Below are 23,236 nucleotides of genomic sequence, written 5' to 3' on the forward strand. Positions count from 1 at the left end.
AAACTTATTCGCGTTTATATGTGATCCCATTTAATTCTGTATTAAGGGTAACTCTATTAAGGCTGGTTCACAGTCACACTAGACGCGTCTGGCGTCTAACGGCTAACGTCGTCCAGTTCACACATAACGACCGAAAGCGTCAAAGTTAAAATATTTTAACTTTTCCGCAACCAAAAGCGTTTTTTGAAAACGTTTGACGTTAACTCTAGACGCGTCTAGTGTGAACCAGCCTTTAAGTTTAGATGCAGCGAAAAAATGTAGGACTGTTTCTTTGGTTGGATTCTAGACCTGCGCCAAATAATGAAATAATATGGTACTAGATTGACGTACAGACTAGGGTTCATCTCCGGGAATGTTTCGACGGGAAATTCCCGGGATTTCCCGCAAAATTACGATCCCGAATCCAAGGAAATTTTTTTTACAATCCCGGGTATTCGGCAACATAGCAAAACTTAAAAAAATTGTCATTTTTGACTAATATAAAGAAAAATAATATTACCAAACCTATTAAAGTTGTTGCCTGAGTTGCTTTATTTGCGCTTACCCACCCGATCCGTTAGAAATCAGTGCATTTCTAAGCAAAAAGGTCTACGACAATCAGGGCATCCAATGGCAGAAAAGTCTAGACTTTTAGACCTTGAGGTCCTGGCAATGCACTGATTTAGACCTTTAGGTAAACTCCCGGCGTAGATAAATTAAAAATATTCATTAAAAGTTCAGAAAAGATAACAAAAAATATGAGATAGGATTAATAACACTTGACTCACCTAAACCCTAACGCTAACCCGAATCCTAACCCAAATAATGTGCGTTATTTTAATATTTCTTTAAATGCTGGGGAAAAAAGCCCAAACTCGGATGGGCATAAGATGGTTTCTCGTCCATTGCCTTTAAGATTATTACGTCACAAATTGAGGTATTGGGGCCTGAAGCGTTATAAATATTAAATTATCGCACATTATTTGGGTTAGGGCGCTGGTTAGCGTTTGGGTTTGGTTGGGTCAAGTATTGTTAAACTTAATCTTCTTATGCACATTTGTTAATGCAAATTAGTGCATTGTCCAAGACCTCAAAGTCTAAAAGTCGGACTTTTTGATCCTTTGGATGCACTGATTGTCGTAGACCTTTTTGCTTAGAACTGCACTGATTTCTGACGGATGGGGTGGCTTACCAGCGGAAAAATCCTAATTAAATTTATTTTACCGATAAAAATGCCCCTGCATGCGCGTTTTCTAAATAAAAGCAAGTAAGGGTCCAGCCTGTAATACGAAAAGCTCTTGTAAGATTGCAGAAGCAATACTACAGAACATAAATGAGCTTAAGTAAATATTTGGAGCTAATATAAAGTAATTTTAAACATCATAAGACGTAATTAGGACACGAAAATTACGTCAAGATTCCCGGGATTCCCGGGAATTTTTATTTTGTAATCCCGTTTCCCGGGAGTGAAAAAATCCGGGAAAAAGAGGAACCCTAGTACAGACTTATCCTTAAACGGAATTAAAAGCATCGAAAATTGCACTCATAAATGGAAGCCGCCAGGCGCCACTTACAGCTGTTTTATAATGGATTCCACCATTTATCTGTAGAATGGTTAACTCAAAAGTTTCAAAATTATAACAACATGATCACGACTATTAACTGAGGTACACCTGCATTTTGTTAGTTTTAAGGTTGTTTATCATTATTTCTGGACAGTCGCTGGTCTAAAATTCTACCACAGTCATATTTTAATTTTGCAACTCATTTCGTCACTGTTAAAAAAAAGTAGTAGGCTTGTCTAGCAGTGGCCTAATTTTGGTTTAATAAATTTTAGACTATAAATTAAAATGCAATAAAATCACTCAATGTAGGCCTATTATGTTATATATTTATTTATTTTTTAAGATGTTTGTAAGTTGTCAGTGATGCTTAAATTTTACTTCACTAACTAGTTTTGGTAAAATTTTATAGTTGATAACATTATTTATATCTATTTTGCATTATTTTTCGATCAATTTATTGGCTGATTTTAGATTTGTTGAATATTTATGTTATTTGTGTATATTTGCTGAAGTTTATTTATATATTATAGCCCTAAAAAAGTTTCCAGTGAAATTAGAAAACTTATTAGAATCCCTCTGCAGACTAAAAGTTGATAAGTACCCAAAATAGTAAAGAATATGCAATTGTTATTGTTGTTCTTAAATTTAAAGTTAATAAAGAATTTATGCTTTTAATTTTATTCAATTTATTCAAAAAGTTATTCGGACAGATTTTTCTAAAATCTAAAATAGTTGTTTATGTTTTAACAAAAAAAATGTCTTCATTTTTACACATTTTTATATAATCAACTTAAAAGATATTTCTTTTTATATAAAAGATGACAGTATTCATTTACTTGTTTTCTTATTAACAAAAGACAAACAAATTATTAATAATACGCTTATAAAATCTAACATTTATCTAGCCAAGCATCCTAAATTTACATACAAAAAAAAGTCAAGATTAGACAGTTTCAAAATATTCTACATTGCGACCTGCTAATTCGTAAGTTAAATGCCACTTGTTATTTATACACAATGCTGTTTGTCCAATATATTTTAACTATTACGACCATATGTTTTTATGTAGCAATCATAGCGGAACAGCACATTTACTGTGGGCTATATCAGATTTTATACAAGTTTTTGGTTTTTATATGTTTTCAATTGCGTTGTACAACCTTTTTGTCATAAGTAAATCAAAGTAAGGAAATAATTATATTTGCATTAGGCACAATCAGAATTTACCTGTTGATTGCACAAATCAAACATTACAACAGAACAATAAAAAAACCTGTAAAACATAATCTGTTACATAAATGTTAGCCAACTAGAGAAATAGTCGTTATGCCTTTTTTTGGTAAAAATTTTTGGTCATATCTTGCACGGCTGCAAATAAGTGTTCCAACCAAGGTTGCTGTGCTTGTTGAATCTCAGCTAGTTCATCACGGTTGCTTGAAGATGATGTACTTGCGGAAAGATCTTGTTGTACTTGTGGCCTAGTGTTTGTCACATTTGGCCTCGATTGAATTATGCTCACCTTGTTGCTTTTTAAAGTTTTTTTGGGCTTTGAATTGCTGCCAAAAAGCTTGTTTCTCTTTTTTTCCTCTTCAGCGTTAATCAGCTTCTGCCTCTGCTGTTTTTCATTTCTTGCAAATGGACTCAGGCTTGTATCCTGTGGTGGGAAAAATTGGTTCGCTTCTTGGTTTATATTTGGTGATTTGCTAGCTGCTCTATAAACAGGTTTTGTCAGCTGAGCAGATGGCAAATTTGTTTTTTCTGAACCGAGTCCTTGATCAGAAGAGGTTAGTTGACTTGATAAATGGAAACTTTCACTCGAAGATGAGTGACTTTCTTTAGACCAGTTATGGCTTTGTGTCGCGATTGCCTGACTTGTCGCCATTGCTATAAACTCTTGCATTTTAGCTTCGTTCAATTTGTCTTGCGCTTGGCCAGAAGAAACCTCACTCTGGCCTTTGTGTTTTTTGTTTGGCGCGTTATCCCCGCTGATTTTTCGTTTAATGCTACCAACACTTACTTTTTTCAAGGAAGGACTGATCCATTTCTGTGGAGTTTTCTGAACAGGCCGATTGTCTTGGTCCGAAATGGATCTGGCAGTTTGCTTCCGCGGGAGTTTGGCCACGTTCGCTTCTTGCTCTCCGCCAACGCTAAACGCTAATCGGTCCCAAAAACTTGTAACCTCGCTTTCCATCTGTGACGTCATAGCTTGATGATCGCTTTGCGCGATCTGTGACGTGCTTACGTCTTGAGCCTCTTTCATGAGCTTCGTGAAAGCTTCCAACGCTTCGTTGTTGCTTGTCAGTGGCGACGTATCTGGCTGGCCGGTATTCAACCAATCCTTTATGGTCGAAGTGCCGCTGTCCACGCTAGTCGTCGGATTTAAAGGCTTCTTCCTTGTCGGCGACTTTTTTTCCGGGCGAGGTTGCTGCGTTGTTGAGTTTCCCGGTCCTGATTGTGTTGGGCTTGTCACCATTTTAGCCTAGCAAATAGAAAGATCGATGGTTCCCAAAGTTTTAAATTTGCGCCACACTAAACAACTCTTAAAAATCGTCGTATCATTTTACAAAAAAATATTATAATAACATAACACAAAAGTCCTTAGGAAATTTCAATTATAATATTATCAGCTAGCAAATCGATATTGTACATTCAAGTGTCGTATGATTCTCTGCATGCCTATTTTTAATGCGAATAGGTTGTTTTCCACTTATTAACACTTGTGAGTGCCTCTAGGCACCATTTTTTTAAATTACTGATGTAGATTAGGGGCCAGATCCGACCCGCCGGTTAAATTCTTCCGCCCTTAGTTATTTCATAAAACAGGGTTATTAAAAGTGTTAACATGAATGTTTGTCCGTTGCATACCCAAGCCAAATTCGAATGAAATTGTTTTTGAGCTGAATGACAATTTCATGTATTATGATAAACATTTGTGTTATGTTTCCTTTGTTCATTTAAGTCTATTAAGGTCTATACAACATTTTATATCCAGTCCGCGTTGTTTACCCTTTACAACTTTCCGTCTAACGATGGACAATCCTTTCAGTTAAAGTTTGCTGACCCCTGGGATGGGTGAATGTACACTGCTTTGATATCTGCAGTTACACATTTAAACTCGGATTTGCGATGGAGATAATAGGGTGTTTCACAGATATTTACGAAATTTGTGAATTGAAAAAAAAGTGTATATATAAATATTTTATGCCGTAATCGTTGGGTTGTTGCACTTCAGCATGCCTATAGAAAACAGTTTATTCACATGTCTTAGTTGAAAATAATCTTTGGTAGTTTTCCGCAATTTCTCAAAAAAAAACTGTTAAATTTTACAGAAGCCAAGCATTTTACGTACAACGATTTGTCCGTTAAAAACAGTATATTTTAATTGGGCTGGGAAGATTGCTGTGTTTGACTTAAAAGCCGCATGAGAAACTAAAAATGCTGCGTTACCTTCGTTGTCGATTCTTTAGTCGTTTTTTTCTTTTTCTTTCTCATCTCGCACATTTCCACCAAGTAGTTTATTTTGTTGTTGTTGCTTTAAAAAACAAAATGCTGGTAAAGATTTGCGTTAAAATTATCACATTCACTGTGGGATAACATTAAAATCTTCCTAAAGTCGAGTACATTATCGAAATCGCTGTTAAGCCATTTCAGGCCAATGTACTTACTATAAACCTTTCTTTTTACTAATTTACTGTTTTAAAGTGTATTTCAAAGTTATCATTATTTCAAACTTTATGTAAAACCTCGTCGTATTTATAAAAATGAATTAGGCTACACGTCAAATCCGAAATGAAATAACAAAAAAATAAATACCAAAAATATAAAACTTCCCAATTTGAAGTGAAAATTTATGTTTCTAGCTTAATTCACTGATGCAAAATTACCAAACCTTTAGCAATTATTTAAGCGATAACCATTGTGAATAGAACATAAATAAACGTCGAAGTAGCTCAAAGCTTTTGTCAGCATAAGCACATCACATTGTGCTTGTATAACACTATTCTCCTATATTATGTACGACTTAATATGCCGGTCTAACCTCATAATTATAGAGAAGGCTTGAACTTTTTCCTTTTCGTCGCTGCCGAAAATTTTTGCGAGTTCTTTGAAATCCTCCGGCCTGTTGCCCTCTAGCGCCACCTTGACGGCCCTCGCCACCTCACTTCTCGTTAAAAAATCCTGCCGTTTTTTGACCTTGAAGGTTAAGGTAAATATATCGAATGTGACAAACCGGGTCAGTTGTAGGCAGGGTTGCGGAGTCGTTTAAAATAACCCTCTAGTCCGACTCCAAAGTCCCACTCCGGCCAAATGTTTTTTTTTTGTCGAGTCCCGAGTCTGGCTCAGACACTATACCGCCTGTATTCCGCTAATTGCATTGAATAAGGTGAATATTCAGCAAAAATAAGGTCGAACCAAGTCACGTCCCAGTCAAGTCATTATGAGAGCAAGTCAATTTCAAGTCATGTCATTGACATAAAAGTAAATTGTTAAACTATTAAAATTGGTAAACTCGTCCGATAGCAAGCAACAATTTAACTAAAAAAACACACAAACGCAATATACAGCAATAAGAGTGTTAAATGTACAAAACTTGAGATAAATTTAAATGAAAAACACTTAATTTACTCCCAAGTTATTTGACAAAATGACTTAAGTCCAAGTCAAGTCATTTGTCCAAAAGACTTAAGTCAAGTCAAGTCATTTTGGTCAAAGGACTTAAGTCAAGTCATTTGAAAACAGTGACTTAAGTGCACTTAAGTAAAGTCAATGACTTAAGTCATTACAGCACTGGAAGGCCCAACCAGTGGTGGATTCAGGATATTTGATTTTAAGGTGAAATATTAGGCTACACTGCGCCTCAATGCCCAAAACACTGCTATACCATATAATGTAGTAAAACCTAGTATAAAACGAAGAATATACGCGCGAGGCGCGAAAAATTTTTCAATTACATCTAGTTAAAGTTGGCAAATATGTTAGTTCGACAGGCTGTCAGGACCACATTGGGCACGTGGGCCTTTCCAAGCTGAGCCAATTAAAAATTCTATGTCACACCAACTTTTAAAACCAAGTGCAATGATTGTACGGCAATCACGCGGCCCCCAACTACATGATAACACTAAACTATTCAAAAGTAACTCGCGGCCCACTAAAAATGGCTCTGGGGCCCACATTTGGGCCCCGGCCCACAGTTTGCCGACCACTAATCTAGAATAATGTTTGGAAAAAAATTGTAGGTAACTTTAATTACTTCATTCGTACTTTACGGTCTATAGCCGCACGGCCAGAAAAGGTTTAGATTAACTGAATCCGCAGCCGTGGTTGAATCGAATTGTTTGTTGCAAGTTGATCAGCTTCTAAAAATAATAAAAAAAAATGCCCAAACCTTGGCGATCTCGAATGTTAGCGTCACCGCCGCCAAAAGTTCGACCTCTTCGAAGCGCAAAGCATCGACCAGCCCCTGCGCCAAGAACTGACCAAACAGGGGCGCGAACTCGTGCAGCGAGCTCCGGAAGTCCTTGCTCCATTTGCGCGCGCGCTTTCCGCACACTTCCACCAGTTCTACGTCACTTCCGTCCTTTGCGTCACAACCCACTCTCACCTTGAACAGAAGACTTCCCCCCACGTTGAACCTGCAGCAATGTACAGTAGTTGTTTTTAAGCCCTTTTTATAGTCGATTTTTAATGTACTACGTTTTAAGCCTGTAAGCATTGGGGTTAAAAAAGCTTACGTTTGAAATTGATTTTTTTTAATTTAAGGACGTTTTTACACACGTCTTATCATATCGTAAATTGTCACCGACAGGTTTTAATATGGTCTTAGAGGGACTTTACGATCTTTAAAATCACTTTCTCTTTAATATTTACATAAAAAGCTTTTGAATCTAACAATAGAATTGCAGTTTTTTGCATTTGTTCCTTATTTAGTAGATATTTAACCCTAAACGTTCGGACGAGTACTAATACTTCGGCCGGTATCGGGTATCGACTAATATCCAAATTTATCGGCATCCCTAGTATTTACTATTGTCAAATAAACAACATTGGTCAAATTGAATGGTACAAATATAATGTTTTTCGGGCTGTTAAGCAAAAAACTTTGTTTCTTGGATTGTTAAAGTTATAGTTGGCTTTAATGGAATATTTTTTTTTAAATTATCCTTTAAAACAGGGGTGTCATGTGGCACGCAACCTAATAAAAAATGGCACGCAAGCCCCCCAAAAATAGTACAGCGAATTGTCAAAAAAGCTAAAATTGTTATACAGCCATTTGTCATTGTTTATTCACAATACAAAACAATTCCAGCAATTACGACAACCAACAATTACTTCTGATATATTAACACTACTGTTTTTTTTTTGTATAAAAGCGCTTTTAATATTAGAAAAAAAAATAGTTGCTGAACTTTGGCACGGGAAGAAGTTATAAGGTAAAAATTGGCACATCGGCATGTTTGAGTTGGACACCCTTGCTTTAAACTGGTAAACTTAGATAGCAAAATCATGGCTGAAATGTAAGTATTAAATTGGTATCGAATCGGCACTGATAACATCCTAGTATCGGACGAGTACCGATACTTCTACTAACATCGGGTATCGACTACTATCCGATATTATCGGACAGCCCCAGTATTTGCTATTGTCAAATAAACAGAATTGGTAAAATTGAATGGTACAAATATAATGTTTTTCGGGCTGTTAAGCAAAAAACTTTGTTTCCTTTATTCTAAAACTTTTAGTTGGTGTTATTGGAATATGCGGTTTTCTTAAAAACTAGCCTTTAAACGAGACCTGGGCAACATACGGCCCGCGGGCCCGCCAAGCAGTTTAATCCGGCCCGCGGCTTATTTTCAATAAAATACATAGGCTAAGCGAAAACCAGGGCAAGTTTGACAGATCTTGTCAAGACCACGCCAAATTCGATTTTTAGCCTGTTCTAAATGCTAAAACGTTTTTTTTTTTTTTTTTTTTTTTTAGTTTAACAAACTTAGCCTAATATTTAAAATGTTTGTTAAACTTTGTTACACATCGGTAACTTAAAGTTTTAAAAAAGAAGAAAAAACATATAGGTAAGTTTTTTGTACGAAATTTTCACGTATTTTAATCTTAAGTTTGGGGTCAACGCGCCCCACCACTTAATAAACGCTAATATATCAAGCAATGTACATTTTTAGTCGGTCCTCTATGCATCACGTACCATCTAAAGTTAAATTCAAGTTTGCATTTTTAAACAAACATGGTCGCAAATTTTTCGCGCTTCGCGCGGCGTTTTGTGGCCTTCTTTAATTCCGACTTAAATTGCACATTTTTGCACAACTTTAAACGTATTAACAAATTGGTTGATTATTTGTTATCACCGTCAGAGTATGACGTCATATTGTATGTATTTTAGATCCTATATTTGACCCGGCCCGCCACGATATTTTAGGTTTCTCATGCGGCCCGCGGATAAAAATAATTGCCCACCCCCGCTTTAAACTAATGAACTTAGATACCAAATCATGGGTGAAATGCAAACATTTAATTGGTATCGAATCGGCACAGATATAACCGTATCGTACTTGATTAGAGTACCGACTACTATCCGATACTATTATACTCTCTAGTAAACTTTTGTCAAATAACAAAATTGGTCAAATTGAATGGTACAAATAATTTTTTTTTCGGGCAGTTAAGCAAAAAACTTAGTTTTTTTTTTTTTTTTCGTATTGTTAAAATTTAGTTGGTCTTTTCTCAAAAACTACCCTTTAAAACTGATAAACCTGGAAAGAAAATTATGGCTGAAGTACAAATATTAAATTGGTATCGAACCGTCACTGAATCGGTATATTTCACAGTTTCGAAAACGGTCGGTATTTCGTTCATATTTTAAAGACGGAATACTTTCGACCGAAGCGCAAAAATTATCAATATTAGGCTAAGTTTGTTAAACTTTCGTTGGAAAGAGTTTCGCAGTGCACAGGACGCTATTTGTCTGTAAAGGTGCCCAAAACGCGTAGAACACGAAAAAGAAAAAAAAGAAAAAAAAATATTTTAGTTTTTTAAACAGGCTTGAAACTTTTAAAAAGTTGAGATCCGTCCCTGCAAAGTCCAGAATCGAACTTGACGTCGAGTATCGGTTCCGATCCGATATTATCGAACTTCGCTTAATAATTGAACCTGTGCCAGGGACGACCGCCCCAGTCCAGCTCGTGCAGAACAATCAGACGCTCGAGCAGCGCGTCACCGGTCAGACGCGTGACGTCATGCTGAACGGTGGTGATGTCACCGCGGGTGGTTTCCCGCAGGGTGGCGCCGTTCTCGCCGTTGAGCAGCATATCGAAGGTCGAGGCGGCCGCTGTTTATTTCAACGCAGATTAAAAATATGAGAATAACTTTGGATAATAGGCCTATTGGTTGGAGGTTGTAGTAAACCGTAATAAGAATATTTGAGCCCATACAGAAGTATAGCATTCTTAACGTTTCGAATAACTCTTTATTCATTTTCAACCTAGTTATACAGAAGTAAGTATATTTTCGAACGTTTCGAATAACTCTTTATTCATTTGAAAAACACAACTTGTTCGAGGCGGCCGCAACAACTTGTTCGAGGCGGCCGCTGTTTATATCAACGCAGATTAAAAACATGAAAATAACTTGTTTTGAGACGTGAAAGTTCAACAAAACTGTCTGGACGTAATGCAAAAATATCGAGCGAAATGTGAAGCGGATGGCTACTGTTTTTCCAACGCAGATTGAGAATATCAAAATAAATTTGGGGCATAATGCTTGGAGATTGTATAGTGAGGCGTAATAAGAATATTAAAGCCCTTACAGAAGTAGGTATCATTTTAAACGTTTTGAGTAACTCTTTATTCATTTTCAACATAGTCATACAGAAGTAAGTATGATTTTAAACGTTTTTAGTAACTTTTTATTCATTTTCTACATGGTCATACAGAAGTAAGTATCATTTTGAACGTTTCGAGTAACTCTTTATTCATTTTCGAAAATAACTTGTTTTGACACGCGTATAAGTTAAAACAAAAAAGTCTTGACAGGGTGCAAAAAAATATCGAGCGAAATGGTAAAACGGATCGCTCAAATACTTTAAATCACCCAACAGAAAATTTTAAATTTTGTAACCACGTTGTTCACAGCCGATAAAGAGATTTTTTTCGATCTTGTAAAGACGTTGAGAATCCAAATCAGTTCTTTTTAAAATGGTGAAGGAATTAGCTGAAATCTGAAATATTTTTATTTTTACGAAAGTATAATTAATTAAAAACCAGTTACCATTCGAAGAGAATTCTAAAAAAATCGATGAAACACTCGGACAAGTAAATTGCCTCAAAATAAAAAATAAACCTACCTTGCATAATTTTGCTTTAAAACCAAGCGACTTCACGGCGTATAAACACTATACCTGTTTAAAACAAAAGTAAACTTGTGAAAACATGTTGAAGCAGTACATGGTTTCAGGGCCGTATTTCGAAATCCGAAAGGGTGGGGACCTTGAATTTTCAACAAAGGCAGTGTTTCTTAACCTTGTTAGCCCTCGTACACTTGAAATTTTCTCATATCCCCTGTCTACAATGGCCGACAAAAGTAAATAAAATTGTAATCATAGAAATTAAACTCAATGTATTTATACGTTAAGCGTTGAATGCATGCGTTAAATAAAGTCTTGCAAGTTCAACAATATTTACAAAACACAAACATTCAGTCATTTTACTAATGGCTTTTTGTTGTTGCGTTTCGTAAATTACGCATTCTTCACAAGTAGGCCTAAAGAGCGCATAATTTCACAACGCTTGTCGTACCCCCTGCTTTAGTGCTTCGCGGAGTAAACACGTGCGTATAGCCGATACTCCTGCCCTGCCCCCATCAGCTGCGAAACCGCTTAGTGAATCTCTGGGTAAAACCTAAACCAAGACCGCGAAATTAGTGTTGTTTAATTTTGGTTCATTCCTAAACCTACTATCAGCAACGCAGTTTGCCAACTTCCACGCACTGGACTCAGGGACGCCGGAGCAGTTTCAGGACAAGGGGGGCGACTTTTTTGGTAAGGGCAACATAGACCGCAGGCAAGCGTAGCGAGCCGAAATATTGGGGGGTTGTACTCCCCCGGAAAAATGTTTGCGGACACGCCCTCTAGATTGGCTTAAAATGGTACCAAAAATTTACAAATGTCAACCATGTCAGTTTACGAATTTTTTTGCATTTTTCGTTTGGATTAGGGGTATAGGACCCCACTTGGCTAAACGCATTTTTTATAAGAAACCCTCTATAAGAAACTGAGTACTCGGATTTCTCGAAAAGAACAATAGATTATTTTGTTCTATTGTTCTTTTAAACAATAGAAAATTCAAAAAACTTTTAGTACGCGGCTTGAGCCAAGTTTCTTATAAAAAAATGCGTGTACAACACTGCTTTATGAATTTCGTCGCACAATATTTAACGTTGTGAAAGCAATACCGGTATATCCCGTTTCATGAAAAGGGCACTTTTTTCCCCCCTTGCCCCCCCATCTCCCCGTAAAATTCTTTCTGTGTAATGAATGAACTATTCTATTTGCAGACGTGTCGCACGCTACACTTGCCAAGCATAAACCTGAACGAATTTGGAAAGGCGAAAGACAAAACAGATATCCTACGTCTACGGTCGACCCAGGTGCAAACAAGAGACGAAAAACAGCTTTATACGTTCGATTGTATTTGGCATTAGCTAAAGACGCTTGACTGACTTACATTAAAACACATTGCCGCTTTGAACAGTGAGTTAAAATTTGACAAACAGGAACCCCAAAACTATTTTAGCACATATTATGTTTTTGTTAAACTCCTAAGCCTTTTCTACAGTGGTTGGCAACATTTCATACTCACAGATTAAAAAATAATGCACCTCTGTACCCCGAATTTTTACGTGACTGGCCATTACAAACTATTTTTCAAAACTACATTTACACTCATCAATACTAGCTTACTTTAAAACCAATATTATATTCAAATTGCCTAAATAGCCCTCACTGGCTTTACCACCTGAAGAGAATCCATTGGCGCATGTCAGTAAAAAATCAGTGACATTCGCAAGTTTAAAAAGTGATTTCTAGACTGTTAACATTAAAAATGCAATTTCTACGCTGTTACATTAAAAAATTATTTTAACGGTGCTAAGTCTATTGCTAAAGCTGTCTCTACGCCAAGTGTGCTAACATCTATATTATTGCTGCTATAGGGATTCCAAATTTTCGACATATAAAAGCTACAATAAACATCTTCACTAAGTTCGTAGCAGCAATAAACGACAGATTGTTAATAGCCAAGGCAATAGTGAGTCACAGCCAGTTTTCAATTAACAGTCGTTCACACAGTGCCGACCATAACGTAAGCTGCACTGTCAATACGCCGGTTGTCAATGAGTGACTTTACCCGCCAACGTATAGGTTGGTGAGCGAGGGCGTATACCATATCGAGAGTACAGTTTCGCGTAGTGGTTCCGCATACCACTATACCTGATTCTTACGCTTTTCTAGCATATCGAGAGTACAGTTTCGCGTAGTGGTTCCGCATACCACTATACCTGATTCTTACGCTTTTCTAGACACAGCATCTACCTGTGGTTTACAAGCTTTTGCAGTTTGCGGTGAACACAAGGTTGCTTTAAAATGACTGTGTTGCAAATTTTCAAGCAATAGGTGTGTCGGTTTGGAAAATTTATAAGATTAAACCTGTTTTGTCGACGCGCTTTCTTCCCTACTAAATATGAAGTAGTAAATACATATTACACTTATAAACAATAATCATAATCGTATTTTGAGATTCCAGAAGGGACAAGGTCCCTCCTTGCCTTATCGTGGGGTGTCGAAGGTTATCTCCTTTATATTTATTTTACATACACGGGATTAACGCTTACGACATCTTGCCGTACGCGTCTTTCTGTCTACCTAATCAAATTTTTCTGTTTTTAAGGTTTAGAATTATTTCAAGTAATTCACATGCAAATGAGTCCTAAATTCCATTCAATAACTAAGAAATTCAAGGACTTAGCGCAAAGTCTGCATGGTGTAACCTTGGATGTTAAACCACTGACAAAGTGGTCGATTATAGATTTTCAGCTGCCCACTTGTTTTTTCTAAAAATAGAGAGACACATTTCAATATATCAGAAAACAATAACATGGGTAAAAAGTAGGCGTATGCTTAAGTGAAGTCGATATCCTTGCGAAATTTAGGAATAAAAAAAAGGCATCACAACAGTTATTACGGCTGCTAATGTCTCTTGATTACACATAGCAGCTCTCTTAAAATAATTACTTCAAAAATACCAATTTAAACTTGCGTTTGCGCCTTTTCCAATTCGCCGTCGGTTTTCAAAGGTTTCTCTAATTAATCTGTTTTTTATAGTTTTATAGGTATACTCATCTAAATAAAGTGAGACTTGTTTTCTATTACTTTTTAAATGATTTTTCTAGTTATTAGTCTCGTGCGGATTAACGCAAGAATAGAATTTTTCCACCACCACCTTCATACACAGCTGCACTGTTGCATTGGTAAACAAAAATTGGATTTTATATACAAAACCTTGGTTTAAAAATAAAAAAACAACAGCTCCACAAAGCAGCTTTCCTTAATTTACTAGGCCTATATTACTTCACAGTCTATAGCTGAATACAGCGTATAGGGCTTTGACAATGTATTAGCCGGTTCTACTCTACGTATTAATAGGTGGTAAAATGTATCAATGATTAACCAGTTGCGAGCCTAACCGTCACATCCGTCTGTCGTAAATAGCGCTTACTAACAGGTGGACATCAAGGCGAGAAGAAAACATCTTTGCTTAAAAAAATGTAAAAAGACAAAATTGCCTAATAGGGGCATTTTTTGTTGGTTAAAAACACAATGTGGTGTAATGATGTAGGCCAGGGTGGTCCAAGGTTGACAGCATCGTGGGCCACAATATTTCTTGCATATTCTTTGCGGGCCACATATATTAGGCTACATCCGTACAAGGGCGTCAATTTTTTTAAAATCCACGTCACAAATAATCGTCCAAGACATATAAGCTTCACAAACTTGCTATTATAGTCGAACTAATGCGCAATAAAATCGTAGGTTATGAGACTGCAAAAATTTTTGCGTATTTGACAATACTTTTCAGTTAGAAGACAGCATTTTATAAGCGTACAATGTTCACGGAACAAAAAAAAATAAGAGAGATGTCGCATATTACACAATCGCCAAATACGAAGACGTTTTCGTTTTGCGCAAAAAGGTTTTAACCAGATCAATTTAGCTGAATATTACACAATCGCCAAATACTAAGACGTTTTCGTTTTGCGCAAAAAGGTTTTAACCAGATCAATTTAGCTGAAATTTTATTTCATGGTATAACTGGAAAAATGTAATCATGACCAAACAATTGCAGTATTCTTACTGTTCGTTTGTCACTTAGGTTTCTTTGAGTAAACAGTCAACGGTATACGCATTGCAACAATTCAACAGTGCTCGCGGGCCACGAAAAATGATTTGCCACATGTGGCCTGCGGGCCTGGGTTTGGACCACCCTGATGTAGGCTATAAGGCAACCTATTTTTTAAAACACGTGCGTAATGCGCACTTGCTATTAAGCGTACACAACAACATGTAACTCATCATACAGTTAAAAAACAAAACAAAAAACAATTATGTCAATTAAAATTGCGACAGAAGAAAAAACACTCGCATTTATGTTCGTGTTTAACTTCGTTGTCAGCGTTTGAGTATTTTTGCAATGGATTGTTGTGGTGTGTTTAGTATACAGCCCACTAACAACCACTTCAAAACTAATGTTTTGATAAGCGTAAGCTAACCTTTTGTAGAAAGCGACATAACATATTTACCAAAAAATACCCATGGCAAACCCTTACTTTCCTATACGAGTTCAGTTTTTGAACGCGATGCTTAAACTCTCGTTGGTCCACCATTTACCGTTATCGGTATTTGTCCGATAGTCCGGTGGTATCGGTGCCGATCCGATACCAAATTACTTTGTGCATTTCTTCCATGCTGAGAAAAAAATACATTTTGGGCTTCCTAACACAAAAGCAAAGTTTAGCGTAATACTCTAAATCTTTAATTATCATTGTACTTATAATTGTGATCAATTTTTTTTTATTTCACCATGCTGATGACGTCATTGGGCATTGGCTGCGCAACATTTTGCCGCAAATATTGCGTATCAGAACAAAATAAAATCAATAACGGGCATCCATTACCCCAGCGTTTCTCAACCGGTGCGCCGCGGTGCACTGGTGCGCCATGGAAGGCTGCCAGGTGCGCCGCGAGCAAAAAGAAAAAATTGTAGGTCTTATTATACAAAATATATATTTTTTACTTTCCTATTTGGCTTAGCTCATTGATTCCACAAGCCTTTCAAGTAGAAACACAATTAGACCTACAAAGCAACATTATCTAAACGTTTTCATGCTTAAACACTGCCTTACTCCCTAAAAAACTTATTTTGCCCTGTTGTTTTATGTTTTTGGTGCTGTTCCCCTACTAAAGCGGTTCTCGTAGTACTGGTAATACGAAGAACTGTGAATTAAGCTTGCAATGACTTTGACTCTGTTTTTTGCGGGGCAGTTGTATGAGCTTATAAAAGAAACTTGTAAAAAATCTACGTTCGCAGTTCACATTTGCATAACGTATATTAAAATGTATTAACATTGTTTTATTGTTACGTATGCTGCTGAAACAGGGAAAATTAGTGTCACATTGTGATTGGTCGATGCCAGGCGAAGCAACTCCTATTTTTTGTGTGTGGTCCAATTCTTTCAAGCAACCACGCTGACTCACCACAGTTCTAAAAACGCGGGGTCACATGATGCAAAGACTGCACACTGAGCACAATTGTTTCCGGTCTATAGGTGAGATAGCAACAACACAGTTAGTCATTTATATAAGCACGCCTGTATTAAGCGCATGTTAGAACCGTTGTTACCATTGCGTTATGTTGATCAGTCGCTACAGGAATAACATAATAATTTAATCGTCAAAAGGAAAACTTATTTGACCTCTAAGGTTTGAAAGCGTTTTGAATTATACACTGTAGAGTGTTTTGAAACAAAAAATTAAATTAGAGATAAAGAACTATTAATTAGTATTAATATTGATTGTTGGAGGTTATTGCTAGATTTTTGGCAGCGTTTGAATGAAGCAGGTATGTGGACGTTTAAAGCGCATAGTAAACTGCGTTTGATTAATTGCTCTGAATGGCTGGAAGTTTGTTGTGATTTAAGTTGCAGTCGATTGTGACACTCTATTGATGGCATTATTGCCCAACAACCAAACTATTGATTGTTTTGTTTACCGATTCAAAAATTGAGCTGCATATAAACGTTGCGTTGAATCATGGTGCGTTGATTCAGAGCAGTGATTCCCAAACTGTGTGCACACTGGTATGCCTCGAGAGATTGTCAAGTGTGCCGCGAAACTTTTTGTAATTTCAGAAAAAAGAGTACTTGTATTACCAAGAGGCATACACGAAAGCATTTTAGACTTAAATACGCACTATTCACTACGAATAAATGATGTTGAGACATTGGCATATAGCAGGGGTGGGAAAACTGCGGCTCTCCGGCATATTTTTGGGGCTCTTCTAGTAGAATCGTAAAATTTCAAAAAAATTGCAAAGGTTACCAAAAGTACCGTTTATAAAAGTTTCTCTCTTTTTCTTTTTTTTGATAAAGGCATGTATTTTTATTTTTTTATATAGGCCAGTAGTTTATAACGTAACACTAGACTTTGTCCGAGTCCGAAGAGTTAACAAAAGACTGGCATTAATAAATACTGTGCGTGTTATTTTGCTATTACCGTTATTATTGTGTTGATTAATACCGTTTTGTTATATTACAATTCTGTTATTATTACGGCTGGTCTTGCATTGTTTACCGTTTTGTATTGAAATAATTTTGAGGCTCTTTAGTGCTTGTATTTTCTGCAAATGGCTCTTCCATTGAGTACATTTGCCCACCCCTGGCTTATAGTTTGTAAGGGCGATTGTTAAAATTGCTCCATTGTTGTTCTGTTAAAAGTGTGCTGCGAAATGGTTAAGATTTTTAATATGCCGCGAGCCAAAACAGTTGGGAACAACTGTCTTAAAGTTTGCACTAAGCTGACAAAAAACACCAGATTTTTTTACGCTTTTAATGATTTTTGTTGAGTTAATTTGTTGACAAGAAAAATACGGGAATAAGCCATCATCTGTAACTTTATTTCTGCTTCAAAACCCTGAATAACCTAATTTTTACAGGCATTTGAAAAATAAAATTACCTGGCTATGACGTCAGGATCGCCTTATTACTCAAGGGTTCCTCGTGACGTCACAGACGACGACCCTTATTCGGTTGTTGGTGGTGTAAACAAGCCTGTGTCGATTCTCGGGTATCCAGACTACCAATATGAGGTAATAACGCAAGCTTTTTATTAGTTGCATATTCAGTTCAATGCAGGCCTAAATATGACGACCACATATTTTAGCTAAATTAGGAATAATAGCCTATCAATGTTAAATTTTTGTAATATGTCGTCAAGATACCATTTTAGGATCTAACCAAAACGAATAGGTTTAAGAGGATTTAAATTAACTTTATAGATAAACAAATTACTGCAGCTACGCCTCATCACCTTCCGTATGTACTAGCAAATTGTTAAACATGGTGTTTTTTTGCGGATATTATGTTTAACGAAGATTACCAGTTTACATTTTTAGAACAGAATCTAAAACAAGTACCAAATAATATTTTACCAATAAAAAGGGATATAAGTTGATAACATTCATTAATTTCCACGCAGTTACTACTAAGACGTGGTTGCCAACCTTTTTATAGTCACAGACCCCCTTTTAAACATTATTTAGTTTACGAACCGTCAAAAAAATTAAGACTGACCCTTACAACAATATATAATTTTTCATAACTATATACCTTTACTTTTATAAGTATAGTATAGCGATTTTTTTTTCACCTTAGTCATTTGTCTAAAAGACTTAAGTCAAGTTAATTGTTTAGAACTATTTGTTCAGAAAGCCGAGTCAAGCCATTTGAAAACAGTGACTTAAGTCAAGTCACTTACTTAAGTCATTACAACAGTGATTCCTGTATCTTAGATTGGACGCAAGGGCAAGGCACCTGGACAATTCGGCGGCTGGGTTCAACACTTTACGACAGGCCGTGACGATAAAACCCTCTATGTTTGTGACGGCTTTAACAAGAGGATTCAAGTCTTCGACCTTCCGAAAAGGAAGCCTCTGTAAGTTATATTACTACGTCCTATTGTTTTTGATCGAATTATTTTGATGCCTTAGTTAAGTAGGACTATTGAACGACAACATTTACCGTACGTTTATCCATTTTTAATGACAAGTAAAAATGCTATAACCATCCCATTCCCATATGTTATCGTCCTTAAATCTTCGAATCTAGTTTATTCATCTTTACAAAAAACATTCTTTTTTGGGAAATTTAATTAATTATATCGCCACTGTTCTATGATAATTTTATGATAATAAAGCTTTACGTCTGATGTTACGTTGTACGTCGAATATTTCCTTTTTTGTCTTGCAACCAACCCGTGAAAATCATTCGGGGCTCTTTTATGCATTTCTAACTGCGCCATTCGAGTTAATGCTCTAGTATACGTAAAGATCCCGTATTACGTTGAATATCCGCGTTGGTGTGCTGTGCGGTACGCTGTGTTGGATTTCGTGTAGGCAAAGCGCTTCCTATTATTTACATCCAACTGCGTTTAGCTGTTGATGTTAGCTGTTGATGTTAGCTGTTTACCTTTGTTACGTGTTTAGCAACATAAATCATATTAACGAATGTAAAAATATTTGGTTTACCGATTATTCAGCCAGGTGCTGACAACATTATCTCATTTATTGGCATTTCAAATAAAATTATAGCGTTTTACTTCAATCACTGCCGTTACATTTACGATTAAAGATTAGTTTGTAATCGTATATAGGGCTGTCTGATAATTTTGGATCCGAATCCCTACCGATGTGAGGTGTTAGTTTAGGAATCAGTGTCCAAGCAAAATGAAATATGTGCATTTAACAACTATACCGGGACCGTCGCTCTAACAACTAAACTACACAGGCTCAGAGTGGAGCACGTCAAGAAACAATCATTGCACCATTGTCTGTGCATTCTTTTGGTAAATACAACCTTAATTGAAGGGATCAACGGTCCGCATATTCAACTGAAGGAGATATACACAAAACGATAACGGCACTCATCACACACTACACAATGCTTCGGAAAAGGCTGAATGGGCGTCGCTATCGTTGGCCAATACGACATCAGAAGTGCTAGATTTAAGAATACACGTTGTGTTGCTGTAGATGAACGTTTTAGTTGCTGAATATACGAGCCGTTGACCCCTTCAATTGTGGTTGTATGTACCAACAGGATGCACGGACAATGGATTTTTGACGTACCCCACTTTAAGCCTGTGTGTAGTTGGGTTGTTGGTCCCGGTATGGCCGGGTGGCGTAAGTTTGAAACCTCATCGCAGGCAATTATAAAACACTTGAGTTAAACTAAGCAGTCTAATACGAGAATAAGCGTACTACTAAAACTTGATCAGACAGACGGTCGTTAACAAACCGCTATTTCTTAATTCTACATCATTTACAGGCATTCGTTTCCTACCACAATGACCGGGTTCAATTACCAAGCGCAAGGAATCCAGGTTTTGAGGAACGGTAATCTTTGCGTGAACTGCGTTGGTTTTGATGGCACCTCACGCATCGGAATATTCGACCAAGAAGGCCGAAGAATTCACAGTTTTGGCCCGGGCTTAATCGGCTACAGCTCAGCAATGACAGTAGACAACATGGACCGGATAACCATAATTGACAGGTAAGTTTTAAAAATAAATTTGCATAAAATACGTCTATATAATAAATTATATTTGCATATCAAAACTTATTATAGTTTAAAGATAAAGTAATTTCGCAAAATCAATGCACCTTTAGGTCATTTACCGATTACCCTCGAAAACCCAATTAGAGGAGCTCGCTCTAGCCCTTTGAAAAAGAATGAAAACAGTTTTTTTTTTGAAGATTACCATGTTCCAAGAGATAACCATCTTTTTAAACCAGGGGTTCTTACAGTTTTTTTCACCGCGGACCCCTATTTTTTTGCTTTGCGTGTACCACGCTAATACATTTTTAGAGATGACGTCATAAATTGACGTAAAAATGCCCATAAACTTCAGAAATCTTCAGACTTTTCAAAAAGTAAAATGAAGTCGAAATATGTTCAGTGATGAAACGTTTTTTTTTTAACTTTTTTTTGAAAAATTGATTACTTCTTAAATATAGCCTACACTAATATTTTAATTAGGCATTTATGGAACCCCTAAAACTAGTTCGCTGGTCTATTGTGGCATGATAAAAAAATTTGCTTGCTAGTTTTTATTTAATAGCAGTGTTGTAGCCAAGTCATTTGCGAAATAACTTAAATCCCAGTCAGGTATTTTGCAAATAATATGAAAGTTTAAGTCCAAGTGACCGGTTGCCCAAGTCAAGTCACTTTTTGCAAACCCTATAGTTTAATAACTCCTGTTTTAAACCCTCAGACGCAAGATGATAATCTCAACTTTCTCAGTCGACGGAAACAAAATCGGCAGCTTCGACCATGGTGTCAAGGGCGACCTCTTGCGGATCTGCGCCAACAGCAGCGGCCACTTGGTGGTGCCAAACCACCTCAACAATTCGGTGCTGGTGTTCGACCCTTACGGCACTCCCATACACCACCTGAGGCCGCTGGTCAACTCAGGGTACGAATTCAAATATCCCGCCGGCGTTGCGGTCGATTGTGACGACAACATACTCGTTTGTGACGTTGGCAATAACCGGGTGCTGCAGTTTACCAACGAAGGCACGTTCAGGACGGCCACGCTTAACAAGCGCGACAACAAGCTGTGGAGACCACACGACATCGTGGCAACCTACAACGGCACTTGTCTGGTCTCCGAGGTCGGGCAGACCTTTATCAAAGTCTTTTGTTACTACCCGCAACAAAGCTGACAGTAGTTGCTCGGTTTTCGGGAATTAGGCTGTGGATGGCTAGCTAAAAAGTGAAATGAAAAGGGGTAAACGAGTATAGTTTTTATTGGGTTATTTTATGAGTTTATTTTGAATGGTACCTCTATATAAGGATGGACAATGATTTTGACTGGGGGTCGCGTAAGAAACAGAAAATTTCTTGCCGGGCCTGGTCAAATGGGTATCTGAAATATACTCAAAACAAAGTGACATTGCATTTCAAAGAAAGCTATAAATAACCTTGTCTTGGCAAGCTGGTAAGTGAAGAGAGGTTAATAAGCCTTGCAAGTGTAATTTATTCAAAAATCTTTTAAAAAACGTGACCCATATTTAATCAAAATCGTTTTATGGAAATTAGGGCGTTGGCCGGATTAAATTGCTTGCCGTTCCGGGTTTATCTCGCGAACGTATTTTACCCAGGTCTGCGTTATACAGATTAAGTGTCGACGGGCTACGGAATCAATGGGATAAAACTGGCCCTGAAAAAATTTTAAGGAAACGAGTTTCACTGAAACTTTTTTTAAACCTTCTTCACTGTATGGTGCAGACGTCCATTGAGTTTAGTTGATCACACGCGGACAATACACAGACTGCTTGTATAGCGGTTTTTAAGCGTTTCATATGCAGATGGCTTCATGTACCTATTGTAAAACGCGAATATTATACATTTGTTGATTAATGTACACGTCTGTGTTAGTATTTTGTTTCAACCATGGGATGCAACAATACGCTGTGCAATATGACCAACAAAAATGCCTGCAATAGTGTTGTATGCATATTTAGGGCAGCAAATGTCCTATACAAGATTTTTTAATCTGCTCTACATGTCAACCTCAAGAAAAACGGCTAGAGGAGACAAAGGGTCATTAAAGTCATCGAACCCTTCGTTTAGGAATGCTCTGTAATTAAGTTTTTAAAGGGGTTAGCCTTTATTTTTTTAAAGGTGTAACCAATTATTTCGCATTGCAAAAATAACAGATTGTTTACTTAAAAAGTTGCTTTAAGTTATAGCCTGGTTTCTTCATCATTTGAAAAATAATCCAACTTCACAAGTTTTACAAATTTGTTACAATTTTTTTTTCGTGTGTACCCGAAGCGGAAACATTGTTTATTTTGAAGCTTAAACACTACTGTTCAACTAATTTTGCTGAATGTTAATCCTTTTTTAACACACCTTTGGAAGAATCAGGAGCTTCACTAAGTAAAAAACGTTTTAGTAGGAAAAGTAGTTAGACGTATCGCTTACCCTGCGATTGGTTGAACACATTTAAAGTGACGAATACTAAAGCTGCGTAGTCAGATTGAGACTCGGTTCTCGACGGAGTCGTATTATTTTACTGACCTCGGAATCGGGACTCCAGTAAGTCAATGTCTGACTACTAGGACTCTAAAGTGGATGCGTAGAACAAAATTCGGGAATTCAGAACCGCTGAGCAACACACTGTAAGTGGTAAAGGTGAAACACCATATGGTAGAATATTTTTCACGTACGTATTGTAGATGGATGAGTTTGGCTATATTACCCCCCTATGCGAGGATTGCTGAGTATCCACTCCATTTAACTTACGGTTATGTGTCTAATACAGGCTGTAGAGTCGAATCCGGAGGCGCCTTATT

The 23,236-nt window shown here is 36.9% G+C and overlaps 2 protein-coding genes across 2 annotated transcripts; one reads left to right on the forward strand and one right to left on the reverse strand.

Annotated features, from left to right (window-relative positions):
- Positions 1-2,378: 2,378 nt before the first annotated feature.
- Positions 2,379-11,967, reverse strand: LOC146145658 (uncharacterized). The gene is made up of 6 exons (XM_083389595.1): positions 10,897-11,967; positions 9,705-9,882; positions 6,931-7,177; positions 5,584-5,738; positions 4,992-5,076; positions 2,379-4,023 (listed from the first exon to the last, which is right to left on the reverse strand). Exons 1-6 carry the CDS (start codon positions 10,901-10,903, stop codon positions 2,869-2,871), a joined length of 1,827 nt encoding a protein of 608 aa, XP_083245721.1. The 5' UTR covers positions 10,904-11,967; the 3' UTR covers positions 2,379-2,868.
- A 4,704-nt stretch (positions 11,968-16,671) lies between these two features.
- Positions 16,672-22,719, forward strand: LOC146145659 (uncharacterized). The gene is made up of 4 exons (XM_083389851.1): positions 16,672-17,968; positions 18,671-18,813; positions 20,205-20,429; positions 21,151-22,719. Exons 1-4 carry the CDS (start codon positions 17,843-17,845, stop codon positions 21,599-21,601), a joined length of 945 nt encoding a protein of 314 aa, XP_083245977.1. The 5' UTR covers positions 16,672-17,842; the 3' UTR covers positions 21,602-22,719.
- Positions 22,720-23,236: the final 517 nt, after the last annotated feature.

The sequence above is a fragment of the Ascidiella aspersa genome, chromosome 5 (assembly GCF_963924565.1).
Source record: "Ascidiella aspersa chromosome 5, kaAscAspe10.2, whole genome shotgun sequence".
NCBI lineage: Eukaryota > Metazoa > Chordata > Ascidiacea > Phlebobranchia > Ascidiidae > Ascidiella > Ascidiella aspersa.